We start from the raw sequence: 17,985 nt of genomic DNA on the forward strand, positions 1-17,985 counted from the left end.
ACGAGGTGGGACGGCACAAACTCGAACTCCAGAAGAACGATATTCGCTCTGGGGCGGAAAAGTGCGGAACGCGATGAATTTGCTTGGTGCGGAAGAGAGCTTCGACAAAGTCCGAGACCACCACGGCTTCAGCAACAAGTAGACATTACGCAGGAAGGATGGCACCAATGTTCGAACACAGAAAACAGCGACTCCGACAGACTGACTAAGACGAGCCAAGTCACAAACATTGCGATGTGCGAAGCGACAATTTTAATGACGCGGAGGAAGTATCATGTATTACAGTCTATGCACAATTGAGTCACGCTGTATACATTGGTGTGTGCTGTGCTTAGTAAAATTCTAGCCTGGTCGTTCTTCAGCACCCTACAGTACTGCACCGTGTTTTACAGAGTATACAAATGTAGCCGCCACTGGAGCATAAGCCGCAACCAAATGTTTTGTCCCGAAATCCAGACATCTAGCCTATGTATCACTGTCAATTTGACCATCGTAGCATAAATAACACCGATTCTTGTTTGTTGAATTATTGTTTTTTAAAGTGAGGCCTATGCTGCAGAATATATGGTGCACGTGTTTTGAAAGCTCAGTTCCCACTGAGCCACTTCCAGAACTGCTCGATATCGCCAGGGTGAAGCTAAATAACACAAGTTCGCAGTGGAACAAGGGTAAAGATTGTTGTTCCTCTGAAGTTTCGTGGCGATTAAGCCAATCATTAGACAAAAAACATGTTTTATAAGGTCAGAAAATATCTGCTCAGGGGAGATCCCAGAAGTTGATACTTTTTGATGTTTGCTGAGTCAGAAATAGACGGTAGATATCTGTACATGTGATAGTTGTGCTCCAACCGTCCAGCAAACTACAATAAAACCTCCGAGTAGGTTAGCATAACAAGTGACTAGCAATGTTTTGCCTCCAATAAGGCCATCATTTTTTATAGCTATGTTTCGCGTCGTCCGCACGCATACGTTTTGATTTTTTTCGGAAAAAAATAAAAAATAAAACATGCACAGTGAGTGTACGATAGTGCGAGTCATCAGTGTGGACAGGTTGCATACGGCGAAGCTGGGATTCAGAAATGGCCTCTAGCCTAGGCCAGCGTTGGTAAATCGTTTGTTCGGCATCTGGGAGCAATATTCTATGAGCTTACACCAGACCGCATTGATCGCCTAAGCTGAGAGGATGCGTCGTTCCGGAGCTCTTTGCACCGCTGCTGAAGTCTGAGTACAATATTCCAGCGAAGCATAGGCACCAACGGTTGCCTCCTCTGTCCAAAGTGAATATTTTACTCATGCTGATAACCCAGATGTTGTGCTTCGATGCACGATTTTTCTTTCGAATGTACACCATGCACGAGCTATTGTGCTATGTACAGTGCATACACCTCTGATGAGCCTTTTTTATTATTTTGCAACTTTATATTTTTTTCCACCTCTCGCATATGATTCTGGAAGTTGAACTGACGCGAAACATAGATATAAAAAATGATGGCCTAATGAAAATAATAATAGTTCGCATGTCACTAATGGAAGGATCCACGGGCATAACGCATCTGTCAATGAAATCCAGGCAGAAGAGCCAACAAAAGGAATCTCAATAATGTTAGAACGTATAGCAGTAAAGAATAGCTATGCAAGCGCAGGGCTTTTCCGCAAGCATCGAGATTCGGTCGGCCATGTGGGCACTTTTAACGTTCCGGGTGTGAATTGTCATCTAGCTCCAGTGCTTGGTAAGGCCCTGAGTTAAGTCCTTCAATAACAACATGGCCCAGCCAGAGCAGTCGACATCTGTGGCAGATAGTCCTGTGACTGGATATGATCACGTCGAGGAGTACACCGTGGCATTTTATATGTGGTGAGGATACACAGCACCAAGGAGGTACGCCAACTTCCTGGCTTGCCTCGGCTATAAAACGAGAGAGCTTGGAAGCTCAGGGCCCTACGCTATGCTTTTTTGCCTAGCTCATGCATGTTATCAGAACTGATGGAAATATTTTTTGATTTCCTACATCAAACTTTCTCTTTTGCACTCGAGGGTAATATGACACCGTCTACCACCTTGATGACCTAGGCAAAAAAAGCATAGGGATGTTATAAATTTTTCATTTCTCCTATTTTTTTCAAAGACATATCCTGGGATTCGAACCCACACTATCGCCCTGCATGCATTCTCCCGATACACTTCGCTTACATACTCATTCTTCCAAGTTGCTTCACGTTATGATCTTGCATTTGAAAGCCCTATTTGAATATTGTGGTCAGCTGTCTTTGATGGTCCGGTACGGTTCCATTTGCCGTTCTTCGGCCACAGCTCTCGCCTTCATCTCTGGTGCGGGTGTAATCTGGTGACTTCGTGCATGCGTTATAATAGGCCAATCCCTTTCTCTGGGTTGGTGAAAAGGGCCACTCGTGCAAGTCAGGGCATTTTCTTTAGGGCATCTAGGAAAGCTTGATACTCGCTGCTGGGCAACTAAAATATTGCTTGGCAATGGCAACATTCCTTGGCAACGGCAATATGCCTTAGCAACGGCGATAGTGCTTGCCGAGTGTCACACTATACCTGCAAAACGGTGTGTACGTTAGCGTAGGGTATCATATCACCACTACGTGTAACAGTTAGTGCTTGCATAATATTATTGCTTCTATGGCAGTCATCATCGGCTTTTCTTTTGACATTGTGCGCTTTTGTTGTTCAAGATTGTAGAGGTGGCTGGGTTCAGTTTGCAATGGACCTGCGTGGTAGATCAAGCTACGACGGACCCACAGATTTTTACATTTTTCCAGGCACATCATCAGCACGTCTTCCCACTTTGACATGTAAAATCGTATGTTTCACCATTCGGTCAATGGGGCCTCTTGACCCACCTCTGTCGACAGCGTTCTGGTACTTCAACAACGCACCTGTTCAAGACAATGCATTGTTCAGGATTGAACAGTATGACAGAGACCTTCGCGCTGGAAGTCCCAATGCTATAGTATACACCAGACAGATGCACTGGCCAGCAACTATCACTCAATCTATGGTCGGCACGTATGAATGCGGCTTTCGACGGCAAGGAGTACTTTCTTCGAGGACCACTGCAACTTTACATGTTCCCAGTGAGTACTGTATCATTATGTTTCTAGTGTTAAGTATAGGACCACGAGTTTCATTTTAGCGCCTCATTGTTCCCGCTCGTTCCTCATTCTTCATTCCATCTAGCCTATGCAAAGACTAGCCAAGCTTGCTTGGTGATGTCAATGCAAAAAGGTGATGTCAATGCGAAAATGATAGTTTTTTGAAAGGATTGGGAGAACTTCAAATTCAGTCAGTCAGGGAAGTGAACCGCCTAGAAATAGAATAATGCCAAACCCAACAGGACTCGAACCCGGGACTTTGCTTGTCATGATAAATGCTCTGAACAACTGAGCTAGGGGACCAGATTGAAACGAGAAAGCGCTAACAAGTTTTTAACTCCAAAGGCAGTTCATGATGCGTGCCACACATACTGATGGCACTTTGTATCTGTATGTGAGATTGGTAATATTTCTGTTTTATTACTGCTTCAGGGAAACATGGGTAAAATGCACTAGACTTGCAAAGGTCCTTGGTTTGAGTCTTGGTGGTGAAATTTAAAGGCATTGTCTTGGATTAGAACACTCCTATGGTTTGGTACTTTAGTTTCACAGCTCATAACAATTCTTCTTGTCCTTTGAGCACACCTTTGATATGCCAAAACGTTAGCTATTGCAGATGTGTCGTGCCCCCTCCTACCCGCCCTCACTAATCTTCTCATCCAACGAGAGTCTGTAGTAAGTGGAGACGGTTCCTTGCTTCTTGCCTGCTTCCCTTTGTTATAGTTGTTCCATACATTACATTCATCAGTGGATCCATGACTATCGTGTCCACATCATGGCAGGTGGGATCAATTGCCTTGGTGTGCAGAGCAAACGGCACGGGACCATTGAATATGACGTGGACTAAGAATGGAAGAATACTACCAGCATATAATGGTGCAAATGGTTGGACACGTAAGCTAGGTGATTACCTAAGTGTGGACGACTCAGGGATATATACTTGTACAGTATCTACACCCTTTGGAACTGCTTCAAAACAACTGACCATCCTAGTACAAGGTACAGTTTGAGAATAAGATGTTATTTTTATTATTGTATGGGAGGAAGTAAGGTGTGAACCCTGTGACCCAGTGACACCTTGTGACCAATTTAGATGTTAACTACAGTAAAACCTGGTGTAAGCGATCTCTGTGTTTAGTGACCACCTGCTCTTAACCGCCGTTTTTCCATGCACTGACAGTTCTTACACAGACACTTTGGGACCTGGTTTAAAAGACCACCTGGCTTTAACGACCGCTTTTGCTTGCACCCTGGGGTGGTCGCTTAAACCAGGTTTTACTGTATAGTATAGGGTATAGGGTATATGGTTTATCGGGTGTTAGCGGCCGTCGTGAGTTCCCTTCGGGAACGGATACGATAATTTACTTTTTTTAACTGTATAGTTTCCCTTGGGGTGCGTTCACACTTACGGGAAGGCCCAGTTGGCAGGACAGGAACACGCCAGCCTCGGGAAAATGAAACTCGCGTTCACATCTGCCGTGTTCGCCAGCAAGGGAAGTCGGGCATGAAATCGTTTGGAGCACTGAACTAGTCTGAAGTCAGTGAAGTCAGCACTCGTGCAGGGAAGTAGTATGAAAATACTGTTACATGATTGTACAGTCGTCCCTCTCTAATCCGGCACTTTATAATCCAGCACCCTCGATAAACCAGCACAATTTTCTGTAGCCAAAATGTCCTCTTCATGCACATTGCAGCAGTAAATCAGATTTGTTAATCCAGCACCCTCCCTAATCCAGCAGATTTTCGTGGCACAAATGGTGCCGGATTATAGAGGGACCACTGTACAACTCGAACCTGTACATAAACAAAATATACATCTAGTAGATCTACAAGTGCTAGCTAGCTATTCCCCGGCTCAAATAAATTGTGTCATTAGCACTTGTGAGAAAGAAGAGTTCTGGAAATGTGCTTGCTCCGAATGTTCCTACGTTCACTTCCTGGTGGACATGTTACATTGTGCGATAGCAGCTTTTGCTCCTGAGCAGGTCAAGTGGACATGAAGGAGGCATGAAGTTCAGGACAGTCTGGCACTGCTCGACGTGAATGAGCATTTGCTGGAGCTTCGCGTTGCTGGACTATTGTGCTGGAGCGCCGAGGATATCTTCCGCATGTTCACAATCCTCACATGTACAGAAAAAAGCCGTGTGATGATAGGACTCTATGGCACGTTTTCCGTATCGAGAATGAAGCGCTGAGGCAAGCGCTGAGACATATTCTCACCATTGCTGAGAAAACAAAAACTCCCCACACGCAACTGACAAACAAAAGGAAAGTACTGTAGTTCACTGCCGTTGCTTCCAAAAATCTACAATCGACCCACTACCTACTCACGCCACCATAGTTCTACACTACGACTACAATTGTAGTCGACTATGCAGTACCACTCTGGCGTGAAGCTTCCCAGCCCCAAATTTGAGCTGGGAAGATCCTCACGCCATCGCGTTCGCGGGAAGCTGGCGGATGAATCATACACCTAGTTTCGGGTTCAAGTGACCCTGCTATCATGACAACCATCCCGTTCCGGCAGCCCTTCCCGTGAGTGTGTGTGTGTGTATGTGAACGCACCCTTGCGTGAAATTGGCAATTTTGGGCTTTCTGAAAAACATGAGCCATGAGGAGCTCTCTAGTGTCACCAAAACACTTTGTTCTGCAGCGTTTGGAGTAGTGTTGGAGTAGAAGTTGCTGACTAGACGTCATGGAGGGCGAGCTTTCCTGTGCAGGTATGAGTTTGGACGTATTTCAGTATGGTGGCGTGGACAAATTAAAAATTGTTCATATCAAGAGAACCCCGAAAGGATGATGGGGGGACATGTCCTCAGTGCTTGAAGAGGTGTTCCACTATCTGCTGGGTAAATTTTGAGATTGTAGCTCGCTGTTTTATCAGCGCTTCAAGCCTTGTAATTTGGCTCTTTTCAAGTTGATCATTTTATGCCATCGAGGGATGATGACCCTCATCTTCTAGGATGCTGGCGTGGCTAAGCGGTGCTGCCCCTGGCTTAATGGAGTTTTGTTCGTAGCTTGTTCATGTACGCTGTGGTGTGGCTCGTTTGTAGACCCTTAATCATATGAATGTTTGACAATTTCGAGGGGTATGCCAATTTCAAGGTTCCCTTCAGCAATTTTTCAAGGGCTCTGCATAGTCGATCTACACTCCAAAGGAAACCTACCTGCAAATTTTGAGCGAAATCAGAGAGATCGCTTGGACAATTGTTCTGGTTTTCTCCGACATGCTCTCTTAAATTGCCAAAGCTACACGATGTGGACATTTGTTTCATGTACGGTGTTGAAGCACACCTCCTTTAGAGACAAATATCTTTTCTTTTCAGCATGCTACGGATATTTTTGAGAACTCTGTTTTGGTGCCTTTGAGACCAAAATGGTGCAGAATTTGATAATTAATGAGCTTGTTAAAGTTATCGAGGGATAGACATTGATTGTTGTATTTATCAGCTCAACACTATAGCTTGAAGTGAACAAAAGTAAGTGTTAGCGCACTCATACCTCGTTTATCCGGGACCGGGCAGTACCCGCACTGCCCGTAACTATGAAAAGCTCGTCACTCCAAAATCACATGCTCTGCATTATATTGGCATTGAACGCTCTTCTAACAATGAAACACTCTTCTTGATTATTTCTTTCATTGTCAGATATTCCCAGGTTTCTTGTTGCCCCTAGACCCGCACTCATTGTCCAGGATACCCTAAGCGCAACTTCGGTCACTCTCAATCTTCAATCACCATCATTCAAAGGAAATCTAATTGTCACAAGTTATAAAGTCATTTGTAAACCAGATGAAGAGTACAGATCTTATGTGAAGGACACTGTTCAAAGTGTTCCACTCAATACTGTCACAATTATTGGACTTCAACCAGCCACCAAGTACACCTGCTGGTATCATGCAGAAAATGCTGCTGGTCCAAGTGGTCCAAGTCCCAGCCTAAGACTGGAGACTCCCGAATCATGTAAGCTCCTCCCGCAATTTTTTAATGTACATTCAGTATTAAAATTTAATCATGATTACAGGTCCTCCCTCGTTGTAACGAGTCCGGTTAGTACATAAGTTCCGGTAGTATAATTATCGAATTCTGAAATCGCTAAGAGCAAAATTAAACTGGTGCTCATGTCAAACAACAAAGCTGCAGAGGTTTAGTTCCAGAAAGTTTTCACGTTTATCAATGGAATCTCGTGACTAACGGAAATGAGATAAACAGTGTTCTGAATTCTGAAATCCCCTCGTGAAACCTGGTCTATACAACTGTTTCCTGGTCTGTTTACTATATAATTCGTTAATACATAAAATTCGTTATAACGAACCTTGACCCAAGTCCCTGGAGTGCCAAACCTTCAGTTTAAGACAATTCTGTCCAAGCAGGACCAACGTGAAAACACACCTAAAAAAGCAATAAGATGTAGCATATTCTGACTGTGTATCCATAGATATGTACGATCTTTTGGATCTCTGGAACAGCCGTGATGGCCATTTTCAATCATCTAGTAACGAGTTGAAGTGGCCAAAAATTATGTTGTATTGAGGGTACTCCAAACTAAACTAGGTGCTTATGTTATCATGTGCTTGATGGTCAATGGAATGAAGTCAACTGATCATTAGGTGTGTGGAACTCAGCAGGCTGCAAAACTAGAACAAGACATGAAGGCCTACCTGAGTCAGAATTCACATTATTTCACCTGGAGTGTGTATTCTTTAGATCAATTTTTGCTCACTTTATACCCTTGTTCAATCCGCTTCAAACTCTGTGTACGTGACTGTCAGATGCAAACAACAAAATTCCAGTTTAAACTCGGATGGAGAGCCAAGGATTAAAATTCAAAAAGAGGACAAAAAGTTTACAAGTTATCCATTTTGTCCAACACTAACGGTTATAAGCAGAATACTGATGAGTCAAAAATGTGCAACAATTAGCACAAAACTGACTGATGAGATCATGACATTCAACGACCTTTTAAATCATGTCCAGAGGGCCAGCATGGTGGCAGGCAAACAGAATACAATTGACAGTGGCATGGCGAATGATAAGAACACAACACCAAAAGAACGAAAACAATTGTATGTGTAACCGGTACTATTTGGTAGGGGAAAGAAAGAAAAAAATTAAAGAAAAAACCCAGGAAAATACAAGGGCACTGTCCTGCCCACCATCATCTCCAAAACCTCATGGCCGGCCCTCCGAGATTGCCAACTCTCGCAATGCATTTACAGGACGGTGATATGATGATCGGGCACCGCGGATGCATATGATTGCCGACCGCAACAAATGCAAAAGCAAGTCGACACCGGACATATGTCATTGTCTCGGCATACAACTTCGTGTCCCCATTTGAAATGAGGCCACACAGGCGCTTGACAAATCTGGAGCACTCTGGCGCACAACAACCGGCCGTGGTGAAAACTAGTGGAGTGAATGTCCCACGGTCCACATTGATGATTCGCTCAGCATACTCCAGCTTCTTCTTCCTCTCATGCTCCGCCAACAGTTTGTCGAGAGGTTTGGTGGCATAGGACGGAGCATCGGGATGAAAAACCCGGACATTCAGGAAAGCATTCTGTGCCCTGGTCCACAGCCCTCGAGCCCGAATATCAGTGCGAGCATCGTTGGCGGTGTTAGTTGAGGCTGCCAGAAACACCTCTCCCGAAACCGGAGCAAGCTGAGGCTCGACAGCGACATCCGAGCAAACCTCAGTAAGTAAGTCGGCAAGAATATCGCGGACTTCATTGTGCCGAATGGTGGGGAAACCACCAATAGGGCAACACATGGCATGGGCCGCACTAAACGGTTGGCCACAAGAGCAGGTAAAAGGCACATCAACCAATGCCCAGTCATACCGCAACGTCACCGCATCCCTGAAATCTCCCTTCTACAGATGATATACGTGTTCTCTGATAGGCAGTGTGTCGAGCCAGCTAGAGACACCTCGGGAAGACAAATGCCCCAAACGACGTGCCATATTCCGCCGACACCGACCGCCGACGCCGACAAGTTGGAAGGCTGCTGGTTTGCGCATTCTAGACGTGATGCAGCTAAGCATCAGGTCCTTGAATGTCATGAAAAAACCTCATCAGTCAGTTTTATGCTAATTGCTAATTGCTAATTGTTGCACATTTTGGACTCGACAGTACTCTGCTTATAACCGTTAGTGTTGGACAAAACGAATAACTTGTAAACTTTTGGTCCCCTTTTTTTTAATTCCAGTTAAAAAACAATTTTGAAGAATTTGATATATCGCACTCAACCACATAAAAGTGCATGCCCTTCTATGCGAAAAATGCGTTTCTTCCAATTTTCATCAGGAAAGAAATGTTCCGGATACAAGGGTATATCTTTCAGTACGACTACTCCAGTTTTCCAAACACGCTCTTGGCTTGTTGAGTTTTTTCATGCCTTTATATGTGGAGGTGCCCTTGTATTCAAATATAAATGGATGCCCTTTTATGCACAGGAATACGGTATATTGTAAGACCAGACATTTTAATTCAATTAAAGTTAACAATTTTATTAGTGCAATTAGGAGTATAATAGATGCAGACATGGCCAGACAACAACGAGTTCATGGAATTTTTAAGGATTTTTATGTTATTCAAAATCGATTTTCGTGTTCCGCTCATCAGTGAATAGTATCGGAACTGAGGGTACTGTGTACAAAAATAGAACATTTTATAACAGCATAATTAAAAGTGTGAACAAAAAAGGAAGTGCTACAGCATTACATAATAGGTGTCAAACATAGTGCTAACATACTATAACTGAGTGCCGGCACAAAGCATGAGGTGATACAGTGCAACATGACACAACATTTACATCTGATAACCAGCTACGAGAACAACTTAAGCGCGACTACATGCTTCTTTTGTTTACAAAGAACAGAATCCTTAAAAATTCCATGAACTCGTTGTTGTCTGGCCATGTCTGCATCTATTATACTCCTAATAATAATAATAATGACAGTTCGCATTTCACTCATTGCATGAGGTCAACGCATCTGTTAACAATTTCGAGCCAAGCAGCTCTATCAGAAGCAGATTGCACAGCATCCAGAAGCGACAGATTAATGCATTGTAAGTCTTTCTTGACAACGTCGATCCATCTCAGACGTGGCCGTCCTCGGGGTCGTCGTATGTCTGTTGTGTTGATCGACATTAGGAGGGCTTGGAAAGAGGACGATTCTTCGCCTTCCCTCACTACATGGCCGAACCACAGCAGTCTCCGTTGCCTGCAGACTTGGGATAGTGGGGTCTGCTCGGTTCTGGCATACAGCGCTGTGTTCGAGATTCGTTGTGGGTACGTGATACCAATGATGGTACGTAGTTTCTTCCGGTGCCATACATTGACGACGTCGGTTAATGTTTGCGATAAGGTCCAAAGCGCACAATTATACAGCAAGACAGGCAATATCAGGCAGGAAAACATACACAGCCTGGAATTCAGGTTGTGGCGTTTCCATGGAATGCCTGCAAATGCCCGATTTGCAGCAGACACTCTAGCTGCTATGTCTTCTGCTGTGCCTATACTCCTAATTGCACTAATAAAATTGCTTTCTCCACGCCGACTCTAGTTAACAATCTTCGGGTTTTTGTGGGTTATTGAGGTGAAATTCTAACGAATTCCGCTTCAAAACCGGCAAATGACTATACAGGTCCATTATAGTTTTGTGTATAACGATCTCAAATGTTAACGAATTGTTTAATTTCGTTTAACCGTTAGAATTAAATGTTCGATAACATTACTGGTCTTACATATGTTAGGTACCACCATATGTCTGTTTTTGCTGATCGCGACTCAAATTCTGGATTCAAAATGAGTTTTCTTAAATTGCAGCTCAAAGACGATTATGTTTAATGAATATGGTTTAAAACTCGGATGTTGAGCCATAAATAAATGTAGAAAAGAAAAGGACATATGGATACGAGTTAAGAGTAACTCTCCATCACTGTAACTCATGGCCAGCAATCGAGGACATCTGAGAGTTGTAATTTTTGTACTCCTCCGAGGTGTGATTTTTGGCGTGCTGGGCCAAGCACAAGGAAGCTATCTGCAAAAAAACTGCAGAAAATGGTTGTTGTTTGATCCTTTGGTGTAATCTTTGTTTCTAGTCGAAGCTAGTTGCTGTTTGGAGCAGAAACGCTGAAATTGACTATTTTCTGCATGTACTCATTCATGTACTCATGTACTCAGTCATGCAGTCTCACTCGTATTTTAGCTCTTTTTCCGGAATGGATGCTGCTCTGCGCCCCTTGGTGACCATTTCCTGCGCTCGTGGAGCAGCTGCAAAGGACCACTGGTATGTCTGGCTCCTGGTTTGAAAGTGGAGAGTCGACTTTTGTGCCTTGAAAAAGGAGTAGAGAGCGATAAAGGTACGTCTGTGGCTTATTTTTGAGTGCTCCTCGCACATTTTTGATCATGATAGAAATTCTCAGACCAAAGTCAGACCAAAGTCAGCGCGATGATGGCCGTACAGTTTTCTTGTGGATTTTTTAGTTGTTTCATCTCGTATCTATGTCAGTATCGTGATGGTGAAGTGGAGAGGGTGATTTTCTTCCTCTAGGCTTCGTTCGGCCGACTTTGCTTCGTCCTCGTTGAAAAGTGATCCTGAAAAAAAGATTTGATTCGCAAAATTATGTTGATTTTCAATGTACGTGATGACATGCGATTGCTGGCTATGTGGATACTATATACAGTCAGAAAGTGCAATAACTAGGTACAAAACTGACAGAGTACTGAGACATTCGACGTCCTGACACCTAGCTTCAACACATCTCCGTGGCGCTAACCGACAGCTTTCCAACTTGGAAGGTTCAAGGTTATGAAAAGACCAAAGAGGGGAAGGCAAGCGCAACGAAAACGAGCAAAAGCTACAGTCCCAACGGAACAAAGAATGTCCATTGTTACTGGACGATGACGAGACCAGTACGATATTTCACAAAGCGGTCTAACTACAATTCAAAGCAACGAAGCAGCACACCACCCAACTTGGGTGGGTCATAAATATCAAAGATAAGTAAAGAAGGGGGAAGCTTTGCGAAAACGAATTGTACAAGCCGAAAGCCAAACTCCTACAGTACTCCTCATGCATGACATTGTGATGGACTAGTTGACTACAAAACAAGTGGTTTCAAACGACGTACGTTTCGCCGTATGGTTCGTGACGGCTCATCAGGTGTGCAATTTGAAACTCGGATCAGGGTCGAATGTCTCAGTACTCTGTCAGTTTTGTGCCTAGTTATTGCACTTTCTGACTGAATATAGTATCCAGTTACAGTGATGGAGAGTTACTCTTAACTCGTATCCATATGTCCTGTTCTTTTCTACGAATATGGTTTAGGAAAATTAATTTAATAATACTGGAAAGATTTAAAAAAACACTCAAGTAGAAAGTGTATGATTTATGGTGTTGTGTAGTTCTGCTACCTTGAGTGGATGAAGGGAAAAGACAAAGAAACTAATAAAAATGGACTCGGATTGAGAGCCAAGGATAAATTTATAGAAAATAAAAAGGACCAAGGAACTACAAGTGACCGTATTATGTCCACTAACACCACCAGTTACTAAACAATCAGCTCATGCGATAACATTGCGCGACACTGACTGCCGGTACTTACGTTCTACAACTAACTGGCTAACACTAACAGCTCTAGCACATCTTGGATGCGCACTCCAACAGCCTTCGAGCTTGGAAGGTTCTAAGTTATAGAAAGAACATAAGGAGGGGAAGGTGAGCGCAACCAAGAGAAGCAGCTGAAAGTCTCAGATGTGAAGTACATCCAATGATCTTGCCAGTATCATCATCGACATGCATGAACATCCGCCAACTTTAAAATGCTGGTCGGATATGTCACGCCTTTGTTTCAGGTCAACCACACGAAAGGATCCTCAAACTCTCTTCATGGCACATCAATATTCACTATTTCTTTACTTTTCAATACCAAATTGCCAAATTGCCAAATTGCTGGGCATGACTCAAACAGCATGGTGAAACAGTACAGCAAAAGATGAAAGATGAAGAAATGCATACAGTGACCCAATATTTAATGATTCCATGGTAAATTGTTTTAAGAGAGATATTCGCAGACATCTCTCCAGATCTCATTGAAATGTTTTGAATATTCAAAATGGCATAATAATTTTGGATCTGGAAGCTCATAATTATGACAATGAATGTTCAGGAATGTGTTTGCCCCCACACTGGAGCTCACGCTATTCGGCAGAATAGCGCTAGCTCCAGTGTGGGAGCAAACGCATTCCGAAACAAAATCATCGCCGAAGTCGCAACCTCTATTTCGTAATGAATGTTCAGGCAGGTTAAGGTAGCAGCCTGGTCGTAAATTTCATATGGCATTCAATTGACCGTAACTTTGGTATCTCTCAATGGATTTGAGTGAAATGTTCACCACACACTCGTGCCACTATGCTGGCCCTTTGGACATGATTTAAAAGTTCTTGCGCCTCACTGACAGGCTTCCCAGGCCGGAAAAACTCAAATTCCGGCATAGTGCCACGGTTGGCGAGCCACCCAGGAGCCAAAAAAATGCATTTACAATTTTTTCACATTTTCTTGCCCATTCTATCCGTGCGCGAGATCCAAACCTAAACAAAGTCCAGAAGCAGCCATGGGTGGTAGGATAGGGCCCTTCAACGTGGCCCTGGAATCTGTCACAACGGCAGGAGTGTGCGTTCTCTCACACACTCCTACAGACCCAAGTCAATTTTTGAATATTTTTAGGTTCAGGGCGTGCTACGAGGTCGTACCTTTGATTCAACATCCAGTGATGGGACCTCTACAGCAAGCCATTTCCACAGCGCTTCAAACCGAATCCAGGATACCCCCCAACATCGGCAAAGACTACCACTCACGTTCCACTACTGCCTAGGACTGAATCCTACCTGACTTCTTGACACGACTCAAACTTGCCAAAGTCACTCAATCAACGTCAACTACAAAAATTAAGCCACATATCTGCAACGTCACGAGGGTGCTGGCAAAAGTCCTGCTGCGCGGCGGTGGGCTTTGCCCGCCGCCGTGCAGCCCAATACGTGGTTTTAACGTGATTTTTTGGACTTGGAGCAACATTCTGCACACTTTCGCGTGTTTCCATGATACGACAAGTTGCGCACGGTCTGCTCACATTCAAATACAGTGCTGCCAACAAATGACAGCGTGCAACAAAAAAATCTTTCCTTGCAAGGGCACATTTTCGGCCATAACTCTTGAACGGCTGTTCAGATCGAAACAAAATTTTCAGAGATTTTGCAGCTGTTCATGCTCTTTCAACTGATGTAGCACTCGATATGAATTTACATAATTATTTGATTTTTCAGGGATTTTACGACCGGGCTGCCACCTTCAACACAATAGTTCCCTTATTACGCAAAAGGAAGTAAAATAGGGCTGTTTCGTTGTTACTCACAGTTTTATGGCAAAAAACAATCATCAGACAACATGAGTAACAACGAAACAGCCCTATTTCGCTTCCTGTTTTTACCTTTTGCGTACTACGCTCTGCCCATTCCGGGCATTTGAGCACTATTTCAGGTTAAGGCGCACTGCCTCTGTAGTTCCCACATTATAAATTAGAATGGGAAAGGAGCAGGAGAGTGCAGAGACAGCTTCTAATGGTGCTGGCCACACAAGGTGGTCATCCCAATGCCTGCTTACCCACCACACCTGACACACTGTCTTGGCTTTGTTGCCAGAACTATGCACTGGAAAAAGCAGACAGTGTCAGAGAGAGAGACCTGCTTTGTTTCCGTGTTTCCTGAATTTGTATCCCTAACTTGCAGCGGCTGCGGCACCCCAAGGCCTCACTGCTGTCTCAACATCCCCGGGTCATGCGACGATAGGGTTTAAGGTTAGGAAATCCCCTTGCACTCACACCTCATCCACAGCTAGTGCATCACTCAGGATGGTGTATGCTTACATTGTGTTAATATTGTTCATGTCCAAGCGCAGGGTTCTTTGCCCCCTCCCACCCCCCTGTGAAAGGTGTCGCCCCCTACCCATTTTCCAATGTTTCCTTTTTTTCATGCCATTCAGCGAAAATGCAGCCGATAGTCACTACTATAGGGTTCTTTAATTCTTACATCTGTCCGGGGTGAAGTCAGGTGTTCGCCCCGTACTTTGTATTTCGCATTGCAAGACAGTTATTTTGAAAATGGAAAAATAAGTAACGGGGTAACTGTTTTCCCTGCCCCCCCCCCCTCCCCCGTACCCCGTACTATTTAGACCTGGCTAGATCCCTGAAGTCCCTACTAAAATAAACAGATTGAAACCAAGATCTAGGCAGTTCATGGTGCACTGAGGCATTCGGTGAAGACTGAATAACTCTTGTGAGAGTGGAAAATCGATGCACAACATATCTATCTTGAAGAGCGTATGATTGGCATAGAGTGGATATCTTTAGGAAATGGTTTCGTTCTTTGCTGTATGAATAAAGCAAAGCTAATCCTCTATCACTGCTTCAAGTTGTTGATAATACTGCCAGTTATGTCTGTGTGTGACTCGTATCCTGAAAACCTGCAGCCAATGCCACCTGCTCTTTCCCATGGTACTCTCATTGGCTATGAGATTAGTTACGATGCAGTTGGGTGTAACAAAGTAGAAGATTGTCAATGTCAACTCTACAACTGTTCTCTGCACGGATCTATTCGAGTTCATGAAAGTGAGTACATGGTGCATACATGACTGGACCCAGCTTAAATGCAAGTCATATTCCATGTTCTGTTCAGCGCTTGTTTGGCACCTCCATGCATGAAACTGATTCGCACTGTCTGGTCAAGTGAGCGGGAAAGGCGGCAGCTCCGTCTTAGGGAGCAGCACACACTTACTTTCTTGAAGCTCTTCGTTTTGTTCATTCTATTATCTGGCTTCTTCTCTTGCGATCATTCTCTTTTTTGCTTTCGTTCCTGCTTCTTATCTATCTTCATTTGAATCATGTCTTTCTTCCCATATCTCTCCCACTAAAGGTTGGGTCAGCAACTCAATTTCACTATCTGGCTTGCGACATTTTACACAGTATCAGATTACTGCTGCAGCCATTAATGGAGTGGGTCTTGGTGTTAAAGCAAGGAGGTGGCTCATAACTCAGAAGCCAGGTAAGTACACAGTAATAAGCAAGGGAATAATGCGCAACTATTTTAAAGACAAGAAAATTGACAAAATATGAATATGGAAGAAAGGAGCAAAATGTTGCATGTTATCCGTACTTTGTGTCCAACAATGACAGTTATAAGCTAGATATTGTGTCGTCAGAAGGTGCAACAGCTAGCACAATACTGACAAGATCTTGCTTATAACTGTTAGTGCTGGACACAAACTACGGATAACATTTACTTCATTTTGCTCCTTTCTTTTAAGTTTAATCCTTGGCTCTCCATCCAAAATTGACAAATTTTTGAACCCTTCTATTCTCCGTCTCACAAACAGGCTCTTTGTTGCACAAAATTAACGAATAAAAGATCTGAAAAATATCAATTGTGCACTCATAACCATGTATAAACAATTAAAATGAAACAATTCCAGAACGTTTTCGTGTGACTATCATCAGTGGAACATCGTCACATAGTAAGAATCACTAAAACAACCAGTATTATAGCTAGGGTAATATGAAAAGAAGCGTGAGAATGCAGCACAGCTAGCGGTTATGCATAACGCGTGTAGTGTGAACCTTTGCAGTGTATCTGAGAATGGTAGCAGTAGATGAATGTGGCAGCTGTGAGTGCGTGTGGACAAAACTGGTGAGTGCGTACTATTTAAAAAGTGTGAGTGCTACAACATTTTCTGGTTACTATGATTGTGACGATGTTCCACTGATGATGGTCACACGAAAACGTTCTGGAATTGTTTCATTTTAATTGTTTATACATGGTTATGAGTGCGCAATTGATATTTTTCATTTCTATTTTACGACTGTTGTCTCCTCGTCGGTTATTTGAATAAAAGATCGCCAATAATTCACCCCGTTGGGCGTCATAGGGAAATTGATAAGCAAGAAGAGGCCAACAAGAAACATAAATACAGCCAGACAGCCAGATGAATATTCTAGAACACACAAACACCATGTACACAAAATTTGTCAGAAAATGTCACAGTATATCCTAGAATATGCATGCAGTGTGGTAATGCTGAACATGAAAAGTGTGAAAATATACAAGTGAACAATTATGAGCTGTGCTGAGGAGCTCTAACAGAGCGAAACAGTTGCTATCCACAGATTTGAGTTCAAGTGAACAATTTGAAATTTATATGCACAAATGACGAAACAGTTCTGTCTGAAGATGGATTAAATTTATGACAATATGGAATTTTTTGATTTGGTTGGAGACTTGAATGAGATTCCACTCAATTTTTTCCTTGTTCTTTTTCTCCAATGCAGCCCCAGGACCAGTGAGGAATTTGACAGCCATACCCATATCAAGCTCTGCACTGCAGGCAAGATGGCAAGCACCAGAAACAACTTACGGTGAGTATTGTTTTCAAGAGCATGGTCTGTAGGTCAATAAACCCCAATGTATGGTTGATCGATATTCAAATTTCCATAGGGCTCGAAAGTGATGACGTCAAAAACGGCCAGGGAGTAGTATGTTGACATCAGATTTCTATTTTGGATCCACTAAGGTGTGACTTTGCTATTGCCTCAGTATGTGGATGCATAGCAGCCCACTCATGTCGTATGCAGGGGTGAGTGACTTTTACTTCACCACCAGTTGTAAGCCCGCCCCCAGTAGCCAAATCAGTCAGTTTCACTGGCGACATCACCTTGCTGTGAGTAAGACGGCTTGAAATGTGCTTAGATCCATACAGAAACTGGATCCAAGTGGATCCAGTTTTTGAATTTCTGAAATTGTTGCTATGCTGTGAC

The 17,985-nt window shown here is 43.4% G+C and overlaps 1 protein-coding gene across 1 annotated transcript; it reads left to right on the top strand.

The window, feature by feature from the left end:
* The first annotated feature begins 2,699 nt into the window (after positions 1-2,699).
* Positions 2,700-17,618, top strand: LOC135830653 (protogenin B-like). The gene is made up of 7 exons (XM_065342883.1): positions 2,700-3,098; positions 3,840-4,115; positions 6,764-7,078; positions 14,909-14,976; positions 15,648-15,786; positions 16,091-16,219; positions 17,500-17,618. Exons 1-7 carry the CDS (start codon positions 2,726-2,728, stop codon positions 17,616-17,618), a joined length of 1,419 nt encoding a protein of 472 aa, XP_065198955.1. The 5' UTR covers positions 2,700-2,725.
* The last annotated feature ends 367 nt before the right edge of the window (positions 17,619-17,985 follow it).

The sequence above is a fragment of the Sycon ciliatum genome, unplaced genomic scaffold (genome assembly GCF_964019385.1).
Source record: "Sycon ciliatum unplaced genomic scaffold, ocSycCili1.1 SCAFFOLD_1231, whole genome shotgun sequence".
NCBI classification, from domain to species: Eukaryota; Metazoa; Porifera; class Calcarea; order Leucosolenida; family Sycettidae; genus Sycon; species Sycon ciliatum.

What these genes read in the sequence shown, in the direction of transcription:
- LOC135830653 (XM_065342883.1), top strand. Translation starts at nt 2,726, where the DNA reads ATGGACCTGCGTGGTAGATCAAGCTACGACGGACCCACAGATTTTTAC. An exon ending in ACTGACCATCCTAGTACAAG is followed by an intron (nt 4,116 to 6,763) that starts GTACAGTTTGAG and finishes TTTCATTGTCAG; the next exon opens with ATATTCCCAGGTTTCTTGTT. An exon ending in ATCTATTCGAGTTCATGAAA is followed by an intron (nt 15,787 to 16,090) that starts GTGAGTACATGG and finishes CTCCCACTAAAG; the next exon opens with GTTGGGTCAGCAACTCAATT.